This window comes from Gavialis gangeticus, unplaced genomic scaffold, assembly GCF_001723915.1.
Source record: "Gavialis gangeticus isolate Ggan-Ray unplaced genomic scaffold, GavGan_comp1, whole genome shotgun sequence".
Taxonomy (NCBI): Eukaryota; Metazoa; Chordata; order Crocodylia; family Gavialidae; genus Gavialis; species Gavialis gangeticus.
This window is the reverse complement of record NW_017729017.1, coordinates 1,521,173-1,535,425: the sequence shown is the minus strand read 5'-3', so window position 1 is coordinate 1,535,425 and position 14,253 is coordinate 1,521,173. Positions and strand designations below refer to the sequence as shown.

The 14,253-nt window shown below is 43.1% G+C and overlaps 1 protein-coding gene across 1 annotated transcript in view; it reads left to right on the top strand.

Moving 5' to 3' along the window:
* Window positions 1-1,044: 1,044 nt before the first annotated feature.
* The window catches only part of MYH7B (myosin heavy chain 7B), a 57,000-nt gene continuing 43,791 nt past the window's right edge, over window positions 1,045-14,253 (top strand). The window contains exons 1-8 of the mRNA XM_019513014.1: window positions 1,045-1,203; window positions 2,042-2,145; window positions 6,121-6,264; window positions 7,169-7,325; window positions 8,760-8,787; window positions 10,465-10,561; window positions 11,385-11,408; window positions 13,197-13,289. Coding sequence (XP_019368559.1) covers window positions 1,107-1,203; window positions 2,042-2,145; window positions 6,121-6,264; window positions 7,169-7,325; window positions 8,760-8,787; window positions 10,465-10,561; window positions 11,385-11,408; window positions 13,197-13,289 — 744 coding nt within the window. The 5' untranslated portion in view covers window positions 1,045-1,106. The remainder of the gene's footprint in view (window positions 1,204-2,041; window positions 2,146-6,120; window positions 6,265-7,168; window positions 7,326-8,759; window positions 8,788-10,464; window positions 10,562-11,384; window positions 11,409-13,196; window positions 13,290-14,253) is intronic.

Here is a 14,253-nt window from a genome sequence, read left to right as displayed (position 1 = left end):
TCTCTCACTGCCTTTGTACTTGCCTGACAATACAAGAATAAAAATAACCAGCCTGCATTTGCAGAGAGATAAAAGCGAAGTTTGCCTTTTGTGTCTCACTGGGCAATAGGGCAGCAGCACCAATGGAGCTGTGTAGACATGACACATGGGAATTTCTGACATATCTCTTCCCACTCTGACCTTGACAGACACAATAAAAAGGGGCTTCACTGCACACACACAGCCACTCAGTCCTAAAACCAAGGTTGGTAATAAAGAGCATGTCTGCTGTGTGCATGCCTGTTCCAGATTACTAACCCATTTCACTGCCAGCAAAGTACAAGTTACCTAAGGAAAGGGGCTGACATACTAACTCTAATGTGGTGCAGGGGAGGGTGATTCTGGCCAGCATGACTGAGATGTAGAAATGGACAGAAAAACCGCATATTTAATAAAATCTGTACAATCTGCAAAGTTACTAACTAGTAGCACTTGTTGAAGCATTAGATGCTGTTCAGTTGCATGATATTGTTTTGTATAGACAAAATGAAGTAATATCATAATAATATCACTTGTCCGAACAGCCATTGCAGCACCCACCGAGAAGACACCAGTGATTTTTTGTGGGTTTACACTTCAGCTCTTATTGTGACTGTTTTCCAGTGCTAACTCTGGAGCAGGAGAATCTTATCTTCTCACTGGGTTTGCAAAAGTGACATATATGTTGACAGCGCTAAGAACTAGGAACTGTTTTAGCAGCATTTATTGTTAAAATGGGGTTTACTGTGGACTCTTTTGCTGGTGAAAGAAAATATAAATGTGCAAAGGACAGACATCAATAGCATCAGGACTACATTCCACTTTAAATCTCAATACAGTCAAGATATGCATTGCAGCTAGTAATTACACTAGAAAACCTGAATTTGTATTTCATTGTCAATATATTTACTTATAGCCTCTTAAGTTAATGGCATGTTGAAAACTGTCTCATCTCTAGGCAGGGAGGAAGCAGGTATTTTCTCTCTGAATTGATCCCTTGTTTCTGTTTCCCTCTGTTTCAGTGCTCTGGAGGCTTTGGTTTCTCCTCTTTTTGCTGCTGCCAAACTTTCTTCTTTCCACCAGGCAAGATGTCTATGTTAGATATGACCGAGTTTGGGGAGGCTGCTGAATACCTCCGAAAAAGCTACACAGAGCAATTGAAGCTTCAAACCATCCCGTTTGATGGTAAGATAAGAACCAGTTTGGAGCATGACAAAAGCTGGTAATGAGGCAGCTCACAGCCAGGTCTTCCTTTGTAAAGTGTTCCCATCTTCCTTCCCTTTCCTCATAGGGTTTTATAGCATCATTTGGTCTCCATTTTCCCCATGATAACAGGAAAAGGAGAATCACTGTACCTGCAACTCTGTTCTTCTGCTCACTTGTAAGAAGTTAGAGGACCAGAAGAACTCAGCACTAGGGAGAGACAACAGCTGCTTTTGGTGCTTTCTTTGGTTTGTGATGTGGCTGCTCATCAGCACACAGATGGTATGCAGAAGGCCTGAGTGACACTGCAACAATAAAGGGTCTCTATGGGCAATACTGGCTAAGTGAAACTTTCTATAGTCCATTTCACTTTGTAGATGGACAGAAATCACTGTAGAGACTTTCTTGTTATCCTCTTATCATACTGGAGCCAGATATTCTATTACCAGTTTCAGAGAGCTAAAGTATCTAGGCATAAGCCTGTTTTTGTCTACTTGGTTCTTCTATAGATACTATAGGACTAAGGGAGGGAAATGCAAAGAACAAGAATTGTGCTTTCTGTAAGTCGCACTTTTCCAGAAGCATGCATATATGTCAAAGAGCTGACTTAAATTAATATTAAAAATAATCAGGACAAATTAAGCAGATCAGGAATGAAAAAGACTAGGAAGTCTCAAATGAAATTATAAAAAGCACAGGAAGGAAAACAGAGTTGTCCCTCAAAATTACCAGACTGTGTTCTTGCTTTCTGAAAGCTATTGATAATTGCAGATGATTTCATTAGTTTCATTCTTCCTTTCCTTTCCTTTCCAACCTTAAGGAAAGAAGCGAGCGTGGATCCCAGATGAGAAGGAAGCCTACCTTGAAATTGAAATCAGAGAATCCTCTGGTGGCAAAGTCACCGTGGAAACCAAAGATAAGCAAGTAAGCAAAGCAGTTTTAATTTTTCAAGTGGATGGCTGGAGGAATGGGGGGAAAAAGGAAAGGAAAGGAATGTATGTGTGAGGGGATGCATGTTTGAACAGACTGTATCTGAAACTAGACAAGTTCTAATTCACACCATTCAAATGATCAACATTCAACCCTTCAGCTTAGTACTGAACATGCCTTTTGTTACACAGAAGTGTATTATATGACAAAGGACAAATACTTTCCAAACATGCCAGTGTTTCAATATACTGCCATCAAATGCTGCATTTAAAAAAATCCACCATAAAAGACAGATTGCAAGAATGAGAGTAGATCTTCCCTGAGCCAAGACATCAGCTGGTATCCTAACAGCTGTAACAATAGTCAACAGGAGAAGACTAGTCATTTTTTGAAAACAGCCTGTTGCTACATAAAACTGAATTATTCAACAAATCTTGCAAGAGAAAATCATTTGCAGCCGGAGATAAGGGCCCAAATTTTACTTTGCCTATTCTGAAGCTCTATCAGCATAGCAGAGAAGAGCATTTTTCCTATTTTATGTATAGGTATTGCTATACCAGTCACTGCCATAGTATCTTCAAGCTACTGTTTTGGTAGATTGGATTTGGTACATATGATTAAAGATCTATTCTTTTCCTAGATCTGTTCTTTTCCTATAAAGCAATTGTTATACATACAAAGCCTAGTTCTGAACTTTGTTGCACCCCTATCAGTCCACCAGGCCTCATCTCATTTACCCCAATGTCAATGGGAAATCAGTGGTGTTACACCAGTATAGGGTTGCTCTCACATGAGATTTATGGACATAAGTGAAGTTACTCCCAACTGAATGGTGCCAGGGGTCAGAATCTGCTTCTATGAATTTACATTGTCAAAATAATATGCAGTAAAAATAATAATGTATAAGCTGGATTCTACTCCATGACACCAGTTATATAAGATACCAGAGGATTTCTTTACTTGCATTTTTACTGCGATGATCACTGCACCAAGCAGTAACTTGAAGTATTTGAAAATAGTTCCTACAGAACTAGGACAAAAAGCCACATTTTTCCCCCACAAAACAAAATTCCAATTCCAACAAAATGTTTTCTTTCAAGAATTATGGAAATTTCATTTTAATTCCTGGAATTTTTATGTAAAATAAACTACATTTTGAAACAAAAACACTGATGCTTGGTGTTCTGAAAATACCAATGTGGAACCGTAGGACTTTTTTTTTTACACATTTTAATTTTTTTTCTAAATAGAATTGGTCAAAGTTGATTTGATTGTGTCACATATTTTGGTTATGTCAGCTAAATTCTTTCAGTAAAGGTTTCCCCAAACAGGTTTGTCTAAATCATATCTATGCTCTGATTCCAAGTGCCTCAGTTTAGACAAAAACAGATCTCCCTGGTACACTTACTATTAGCTAATAAAAATCTCTCTAAAAGCTTTGCCTCAACTCTTATTAACAGGGGCATTTGCTGAATTCAGCCTCTTGCAGTCAGGCACAGATGTGTAATGTGAGAGTTTTCCAGTGCTTGGACCAAGAGGATTAAATACATCCAGTTACAAGTGATGGACTATACACTTCAGCTGTCTGTCTAAATAACTATAAACCTCCGTGATTAAAAGGTTGTACCATATTAGGTTGTTCAATTGGAGGTCGGGTTAGATGATCTCTTGGAGTCCCTTCTGACCCTAATTTTCTATGATTCTATATTATTTTAAGCTATGTATATCAGAATAGGCCTACAACCATATCACCTAAATAAAAGAGTAAGGCAAATAATAGCAGGAACACTCACAGCACCAAGAGCTTCAGAACAATTGTCACCACTGATGGGAAAAGTCTGGTAGAGCTGCCAGACTGTGTCCAGAAGCAATGCACTGCTCTTCCCTATTGTGAGCTGATACCATGGCTAAACCTTCCTAGAAAAGCAAGATGAGTCCCTATCACTGTGGAGGTGAAGGTGGGAGAGTTTGTTAGGAGGTGGTGGGATCTGTCTAGATGCTTCTCGCTGGGCTGTTGTGTCTGACAACTGTAAGAAGGTCTGGCAGAATGGGGACATCAAAGGAAGTGGGGCTTCCACCTGGGATGGGAACAGTTAGAACCACTTCTTATGGATCCACAGGCATAAACACTCTTAGAAGAGTCTCTGGCTCCCTGAAGGTGTGGAAAGTTTTGGAGGGAGTGGCCTTTGGGGGAGCCATTGATAAGGAGCTTTATGGGATGGGAGAAGGAATGTGGTCCCTCATGGAGGGAGGTAGGTGTGACTGAGAAGAGGCTGACTCTGAGGGATTTTCACAGGAATTTGGGTGGTAGTTGGACCACAGGGTAAAGTTTTTATCAGTTGTGTTTTATCATACTCTATTGTCTAAGCATATGATCACTTTTTTTTTTTTTTACACAATTTATAATAAGCCCTTTTCTGTTTCTGTTACTTAACCAATGTGCCTGTGGTAAATTGTGATTTCTAGGCAAATTAATAACCTGGGCATACTCATTTGGAATACTGGGGAACCAAGAAGCTTACACAAACCCAGGGAGCACCCCACTACCCCAGGTTTTCGTCTGGGAGAGTGGCATGGTTGAAGAGCTGGCAATGACTGATAAGGGATGGATACTAAGGGGGTATAACATCCTAATCATTGCTTCAGTCATCCTCTTTACTCAGTACCCAGCCTCCATCCTCCACTCCAATACCCATTGATCTTTCATAGCAGGAACAGTGCATGATGCATCTCATGGCTCTCCCCAACATTTGCTCTGTTGAAAAGACATGGCTATGGCTTTTCACGGCCATGTCAAGTTAAGTGAGGGAGGGGGTCATGGCATCTGTGAGTACTTGGTGGGGAGCCCTGATCTGAAAAGCATCTCTGCAAAATGCTAGAATACAGCTAAACCTCCAGGGGCTCTGAGTGCTTCTGTGTCATGTTGGGGAGAGCATAAGAACAATGATAGTGGATACAATTTGGACTGAGAATTTGAACAGTATCTGGCTAAGCCAGGCCCTTTCCTTGTTGCCCATCTTTCCACCCAAGAAAGACAAAATTCTAGCCTCAGTGATGACATTAGCTTCCTATGGGCCTGACAGATGGCACAGATTAGGGTTTAGCAAGCAACCCAACAGATGCTGGATCTGAAGGAATGACTGCCTGGGTCCCTTTCTTGGAGTGATGCTGGCTCAGCAGGCTCAGGGGAGCTGAAAGCAACAACAGTTCATTTATGGCATTTAAGCTGAGAGCTGCACCTCTTCCAGAAGGAGCGTGTGTGGAGAAAGAGGGAGCCACAGTTTCAGAATTAATTTCCTGAGCAGTGCTGCAATATTACACAGGACTGGAGGCAGAAGATAAGTGGGAAAGAGAGGCTCTGCCACTGACAGACCCAATGCTGAGGAGAGGCCTGGGGAACTGCAGCTTAATCTATGCTCTCCCTTAGACACTGAAGTATTTCCCTCATGGGCTGTGGTTCTGAAACCAAGGTCTGATGGTCAGTGCTCCACAGATGATCCATAGACTGCACCGCACCTCATGTGCTGTAATAATGTTTTCAATTTAAAATTTGACAGTGCGCATCATGGGTTGTGAGAAATCTTGAATGTTCACAGTGTTCTTTTGGTCCAGAAGTGTGGGGACTACTGTGCTAGAGTAAAAAAGGAGAATTGACCATTTGAGAGTCACAAGAATGCAAAGATCTGGCTAAGACTGGGCCAGATGATTCAGCTGCCATTTACACTGGAATAAATCAAAGTGCTTCCATAAACAGGATTATTTTGACACAAATGAGATTAGAATCAAGTACTTTTTGCAAAAGAACAGGGGCTAAGAGAAGATAGATGGGAATGAGCAGCAAGATGCCATAGCAGTGCTTATGATGACTGAGAGACCTGGTCCAGGCTTGAAGGAATGAGCAACTTCGCAGTGTATGTGAAATGCCTCTTCTTGAACCTCTCTCACTTCTGCCTTGTTTCCTCCCTCCAGACTCGTGTTGTCAAGGAGGATGACATCCAGCAGATGAATCCTCCTAAGTTTGATATGATAGAAGACATGGCTATGCTGACTCATCTAAATGAGGCCTCTGTGCTATACAACTTAAAACGCCGCTATTCCCACTGGATGATCTATGTGAGTCAGCCTGGCTTCCTACCCAGGGGCAGAGATAGGGATAAGCTTTGTACCAGCACAGTGAAGAGTTCCAAAGTCTGGTTTAAATATAAAAACTCTGAAACAATACATCTCTCTTGTCAATATGGGCAGCCCTTATTATCCCAGCTACCTAGCCATGCCAGGCAGGGGCAAGCTTCAAGAACACTAAACCCATTGCTTAGGAACTTTTTCCATTCAGTGTCCCTTACAACAACAGGAACAGTGTTCCTGTTCCTTACAACAACATGAGAGTTACATTCCCCCAGATATTTGTACTTTGTAAGTGGCAGATTTATCATGGAGTGATTAGATTCACTTGGAAAACATGATCAAGAGAAATAGGACTCGAGGCCAGTCTTGAGATGCTAGGAAAAGAGACCCACTTACCTCGGAGTCTGTAAAACTAAACAGAATGCCAGGATGTTTTCAAAAAGGCTGAAAGGACTTTTAGATACCCTAAAGCCAACCTCCTGGAACACCACTAATAAGGCTACCAGCCTCAGGGAGACGTCATAATTGAAAAAGGCATTTTAAAAGAGCTGTTATTGTTAAGGTCAGCTATCCAGGTAGAGGGGAGGTTAGCGAATGGAAAACCAGCTGCCCAGGGGATAGCAGTAGAATGTCACCATCCAGATAAGCAGGTTGGTATCATAGGTACATTCATGCCATTAAGGCCAGTTGCATCCCTGGTATCTGAAAGACCACCAGTGAAGCCTGGGGTAGGCAGGTCTCCTTGTTTCTAGTGTGCAAGTGTCCCATGCTCAGCACTGCTTGCTGATGAAGATCACTTTCTGAGTGAAATGCAGGGACTTTGCACAATCTTTCTTCTATATGGAGGCAGGTGTGTTATTCTTTCATTCACACACCTTCCTTCTGTCCTCAGACCTATTCAGGATTATTCTGTGTCACTATAAACCCATATAAGTGGCTTCCAGTCTACACTGCCCCTGTGGTAGCAGTCTACAAGGGAAAGCGGAGGTCTGAGGTCCCACCCCACATCTACTCCATTGCGGACAATGCCTACAATGACATGTTGCGCAGTAAGTCTTGTCTGCTTTCCTCACATCCCTGCCTTCTCTCCACTGAGATAGGTGCCCATCTTTGCACTGTGAGGAAGGGAAACCTGGTGATACACTAAAATCCATTCACAAGAAAAATCTAAGACATAACAACACATATGGGTAGGGTTGCCAACTCTGAATCTGTTCCAAGAGGTTTCATCACATGATGTAATGACATTAATTACAGTGCATAGACTTTACGTAAGGAAGGCAAATGCACATTACCATTACATTTCAAAAACCTTACCTGGATTGCTGTATAAATCAGATTCAACATTTAATATTTAATTTAATGAATGCCCTGTCATTTATCTCCTGGGTGACTCTCAGCAGTCTCCTGGAGATTTATGTCTAATTCCTGGAGACTCTGGGGCAATCTTGGAAGGTTGGCAACCCTAGATACAGGGGTAGACCAAACCCAAGCCCAAAACAAAGGCAGCCACCTGGATCTGGATCAGAACCCTGTGGTTTTGGACCAGTACTAGGTAGGCAACTTGTCCATCTTTCTGGATCATGGTGTATGTATGACACAGCACCAAGACCTTTGATGCATATGCCTAGGCAATAGTATGGAGGATTGGAGGCTGCCCGGACCTTGCTTCCCTCATTTAGAGCATTGAGACAGCATCCAAAGGCCAAACTGGGTTTGAACAGTTGGTGCCTTGATGCTCTAGTTATGTGTGCATCCAGTCATTGAACCAGGTCTCCCATGTGGCAGACAAGGATTTTATCACTGAACCATAACAGTGGGTTGGACCAACACAAATGCATTTATTAAAAATAATAAAAATTACCAAGCACATTTCATCCAGAATGAGCACAGCCTGAGTGGGCTTTAGAAACTGTCTCTCCATATATAACTTTACTTCATCCTGATGTCTGGCTGCGTCCCAGCTATGTCTTGAACCAGGTTTCCAGTGACACTGCAGAACAGCCTTTTAATAGGGGAAGTAACCAGTAAACTATGTGATTGAAACCCTAAGCAGGAAAGGACAAATAGGATTTCAGTGGCACTAGCTTGTTTTTCTAGGCAGTCTGTGGAGGAAGCACACCAAACTGGGTCTGAGCTCTTGCCATCAGTGCCCAATCTAAAGAAAGAGCCACAGGTTCATCAGATTAAAAAAGAACCCCCTAGAAATGTAAAGACAATAGGATCTATCCCAACATGGGTGCCACTCCCACACAGCTTCTACATGCAGTCTGGCAGCACAGGAACTACACTGGGGTTCATTCTGATTGGGAAAACTTCACAGCACTAAGCCAGATGCACAGGGTCCAGCCAGGGAATTTCTGTGAATGAAGGGAAGATGCCTCAACATGTATGTGTGATAGGCTGTGGGGAATTTTCAGGGCTCTTTCCTGTTACATCCATCCTAGCACATTCCAGTCTAACATCTACTCCATCTCTTCCAGATCGTGAGAACCAGTCAATGCTCATCACGTAAGTAATCCATGCTGCTTTCTCTGCCTTCACTGCCAGTGTCTTTAGCTTAAATGTCTGAGGCCCAATTCTCCTCCCCAGTCCCTCCCCCCCACCAAAATGAGTTGTACAAGTAATTATTAGGGTTATTAACAGCCCTTTATGCTCCCATATCTCCTTCCAGCCTCCAAGGGGGGCCAGGATTTATCCAGGGACAAGCCATCCTCCCCCACAAAAAAGTGACACCTCATCCCTTAAGTCCTAAATTGCATTGGGTGCTTTCCAGCTGTCAAAGCCACCCAGCTCCTCATAAGGTCCCTTTCAGATCCAACCACATGCTAGCACCCCAGAATACATCTCTTTCATGCACCCATCGTAGCTGCCAAAAGCTGCCCAGATAGAGACTTCTCATCCAATTCTTGTTCAGTCTTACTGGTAGGCTCCACCCTGCCACCAGGAAGCAAAGTATTTCCACAGCATAGATGCTGGGGGCTAAGCTGCAGCTGGGAAAGTAAAGGCATTGTCCTCTGGGACTCACACACATGTTCCTTAATGTTTCAGTCTGGAAATGTAAGGATATGGACAAGGCCGGGGGGGACAATGTGGAAGGCAAAAAGCTGAGGCGAGTGGATGATGAGACAGGAGGCCAAGATCAGGTGCATGATTGGGGAGGAGGCAGGCCAGGTTAATTTTAAGTGACACATAGATAAGGGCTATATAAAGTGCTCTGAAGGACCATACCCTGCTGCCAGGAGCCACTGACATTTTTAGCCTCAGCCATAGCCTAATTAGGTAATGAAAGGGCTAAGACAGAGATGCTTGGCTCTTGTCCTGTAGTTGCTCCATTCCCTCTCTGGTCCCCCACAGCCCTGCTCTTTGTGATCTGGGATTACAATAGGAGAGCAGCTAACTATAGGAATGAAATCACTGCAGGATTTTCCAGAGAGCCAGTGCCAGAGAACTGTGCAAAGGGCAGTGTGAATAGCCTACGTGTTACAGAAATTCAGCCCCTGGCACTCACCTGGCCTCTAGGGCCCCATAATCCTGAGTCACTGTATTAAATGGAATGGGCTTACTCTGGATAGAAGCCCCTCTCCCCACTCCAATGCACTATGCAAGTAGGTGAAAATGTCTGAGAGTGTGCAGAAAGAGAACGGTTCCTCAGTGACCCTCAGAACTTCTGGGCCCGCAGACATGTACTTCATGACAAAATCGACAGAAGCCAGGAACAGTCTGCATTGGATCTAGGGATGGTCAGTCCTTCTGCACCAGGCCCCAGGAAGCAATTGCCTTTGTGTGCATGGAGGGTTTGCCCAGGTATCCCAGCCCTTTGATAGCTGCCCCCAATGGAGCTGCCCCAGTGACAACCCTTAATGTAGAATGGCAGAGTCCAGGTACACATCAGATCAAGTTACTTCATTGCAAATTCCAGCAGTTCTGCTTTCCTGTGTTGCTGTTGATGGTGCTGTTGCCTTGGCTGGGAACCCCTTTGTAGACAAAGCCACTGACTCCTGTTCAGTCCACCATAAAATCAGCAGAGACCAGGGTTGTGACAGTGCCCTGAAGTTTTGTTTCTCTTATGTGACACTGCTAGCGGGTATCTGGGCCATTCTCTTGTTTTCCCTTGTAAAGTCTCTGTGTAAAGTGTTGCTTGTTTCTGCCTCATTTTCTTGATCTGTGTATTTCTGTTACCCTAAGCGGAGAATCTGGTGCTGGTAAGACTGTAAACACCAAGAGGGTCATTCAGTACTTTGCCATTGTCGCAGCCTTGGGCGACACACCGGGCAAGAAAACAGTAAGGCCCTTGTTTGACAGAAACTTCTGCTGTTTCTTTTTTCCTTTTTCTTCTTTTGTTTTTTCTTTCTTTTTCCTTTTAATTTTTTCTTTTATCCTTTTGGGATTTGGAGGCATGCGTGGATCAGGATCTGCCAGGACTTTGCTTTTCCTTTGCCTTTTGAACAAGCAAGGTTTGAAACAACTGCTCATAGAGAAATGGAATTTTAAGTGACAGCACCAAATGGCTCAGGTGTGCAGAGGTAGTTGGAGGTGCCTGCCCTGTTTCTCTTCACTCCAACAGATTTTCTTTTTCAGAAGTGAAAAGGGAACTGACCTTATGGCCATTTCCATCCCTGCCTCTTTTAAGCCTTGCTTTCTGCTTTTCTTTTTTCTTCTTTTTTTTGTTCTTTTGTTAATTTTGATACTTTTCCATCTTGCATTTTTTTTTCTTGCTCTTGTTTTGATTCTTTCTTGTATTTCTTTGGTGTTGACTACCCTTACTGTTCCTTATTTCTTGTGGATGCTTGAAGCTCCAGCCTGCTTTTCCTTCACAGAAGCAAACTGGTTGCTTTGGGTATTAGCCAAGCAAGTTTTCAGCATTGTTTTCCTCTCCTCTTCTCTGGATTTGGATTTAACTGTTCTAGCTTTTTGGTGTTTTTCTTCTTTTTCTTGACCTAATCTTTTTAACATCTTTTTGTTGTATTTTTTAAATTTTAATCCTTCAACCTTTTGGACATTTCTAGTAACAAAATTTTAACACCCTGCTTTTCTGATGGTGCTTTCTTGTGATTCTGACCTGTCTTATCTTGAATTCTAAAGGCAGTTGTCTTTTCTTTCTCTAGCAAGCTCCTGCCACTAGAACTGGGGTAAGTTTACAAGAAACAGGGTCCATGTCCTCAAGTCTGAGAACCGAATTCTAAAGCAGCACCTTAATTCCTACCTATGTTAGAGAGTTGTTTGGCTTGGTTCTGATATCACTTATGACAAGGCAAGTCAGGAAAAACCCTATTACATTCAGTAATGTCTTCATTATGAAACTGGCGAGACCAAAATTAGCGGTAAATCCCTCTGCACACTACCGAATTTTGTTTTTGTGAAATATCTAGATGGTTTGTAGCTAGAAAATGATGTTATAGGAGCTGAGATGATCCTAGAACTGGTAAATCCATTGTACTGATAAGTAATTGTTTCTGTATGTAGTGTAGGGGATGGAGTTTGGAGAGGCAGTAGAGGTGCTGAATAAACAGATCAATTTACAATTGCAGCAAGTCACATAAAGGATCCAAAGTGTCATCTTTGTACAGGATCCCGTTACTGCTCCAAAGACTCAGTTCCATACTAAACCAATATACTGTGCTTTGGCAATCCTCCCTCCACAGCACAGGGCTATGTGGTAAAACAGTCTGGCATTAGATAAAAAGCCATGCAATGAAAGGGTTGTGATTCCCTCAAGTACTTCTGGAAGTGGTGTCAGTAAGGCGGAATGAATCTATTTGGGGAAAAAGTGCAAGCAACCCCAAACATGAGAGAAAACCAGCTTCTCCTCTTCTCTGCCTCATCCAGGCTCCTCTCCCTCATATAATTTCAGTGGGGTATAAGATGCAGAGTACCTGCAAGCCCAGGGACATGGCTAGTAAGTGGTGAATGTGGCTGTAAAATGCCCAGCATGTTGTGTGAAGGGAGAATATTAGGAAGGGATCAGAAGCTGAATCTTGGGCATGTCTATTAAGTATAGTGAGTAAATTATACAAATTTTATGCCTAGAATAGCAGGGGGCATGGGAGCCATGCAGCAGTGTGTATGAAAGGCAGAAGCTGGGGTCACTGTGACAGGATTTTGGATGAAAAGGAGGCCAGAATCCATGGGTATAGTCACAGCTGTTTGATATAACTTGTGTTTCCCTACTTCCTGTCCTTTAAGGTTTGTAAGTTCCACAGTCTAGTTTCCTCTTTTGTAGAGCATTCTATTAAGACTTATTTCACTGTTAAGTTATTGATATATATTTAAAACTTTGATTCTACTTTCTAATTAGCAAATAATTTGCCTGAAATTCTTCTTTGTTTACTGTACATTATTGTTGGCTTGGAGAGCTGGGATTGCTAGGTGCCATTGAAAAAAAATCACAATTATCTCCCTCCTCCTGTGCCTCTTCCACCAACTGCAATTGTCTTTTTGAAGCTACATTCACCAGGTGCAAAACCAGGTTCTTTTAGTATCATGATTCCCAATACTCAGGTATTGGAGGGAGAGGAAGGCTGTAACTAAAAGCTTGCTAGAGATTGCAATCTTTAGGGATATCAGTGGCAGATTTCCCCTTCCTGTCATCCATTTCCACTGTGTAGCTCCCTTTCTAGCTAACAGGACTAGGGAATTTCACATAAAGATAAGGGGTAAGGGGTGGAGAATGCCACAGAATTCATGGCCTTCAGTTCTCATTGTTCTCTACATTAAGTACAAATAAGACACGCTAAGAAGGCAGTCAGGCTCTAGTCTGTCCCAGGCTGCGGGGTAACATGACCTTACAAGTATCTCATAAGAGCAGCACAGGGTGAAGGTAAGCAGGTAATCAGCCTTGCATCTTGTCCATCTGCAGCATTAGGGATGGATCCTTCCTGCTATGTGCAGCAACAAACTTCCTCTGGTTGTATTTCTAGGGAACCCTTGAAGATCAAATCATTGAGGCTAATCCAGCTATGGAAGCCTTTGGCAATGCCAAAACCTTGAGAAATGACAACTCTTCACGCTTTGTAAGTATTTTGCAATATATATTGGATAATATATGGTAATTGTATATATAATAAATCTGTAGCTACATATACATGAACCTACCTGCATCTACCATGTGTTTTGTGGAGCTACTTCATATAGGCAAAACAAATCATCTCCATGATTAGTAACGCTCACTGTTTGTATGGTTTAGGGCATGAGACCCTGTGCTGGTGTAAATCTCTGATTTCAATCCAGCAAAGTAGTGCACTGACTTAAATTGATACTAGCTAAATCTCTGGCTCTAAAACAGGAGGCTTGCAAGGAGTGGGATGCCAGGCCCAATTCAGATTGCATCAGGCCCTGGAGGGCAACTGGCAATGTCAGGAAAGATCCAGCATGAAGGGAACACAGGAAGAAATGAGGTTGCTTATCATAACAGCCTGAAATGCCCCAGTGCACTGATCAGATGTACGCCCTTAGTAGTGCAGCAGTCCCTTCATCAAGCCCAGTCTCTGGCTCTTCTGTAGCTCATGGGGCTTGTTCAGCCACTGGGTCCCTTATATATCCATAACTGTGCACTGGAGATGGTGGCTGCAGTAGCAAATTCCGTCCTCTCTGGATTCCTGATGCCTGGGAGCACTGTGGGTTGTTCTGACCTTTAGGGAGACAATCTGCTAGCGCTATGCGAAGCTTTGGGTGGTGATTTGATTTGGAGGAGATTCAGCCTGATTCGGTGGCTGAATCTCCGAATTGAATCCGGCGACCTATTTAAAGGTCCGAATCAATTCAAAGCTCTCCAAATCTTTGGCAAAGATTCAGAGAGCTATGATGATTCAGGCTGTTCCTGGTGGCTGCAGCAGGGAGCTACAGCCACTCTGAGCTGATACATACTAGGGGCAGGGGAGCAGAGGCTGGAGGAGAGGGGGGAACCTGTGCCAGGCCCCCTGACTCCCCCACTCCCCAGCCCCCCCAAATCCTGCCTGCTCCCCCAGCCCTCCCATG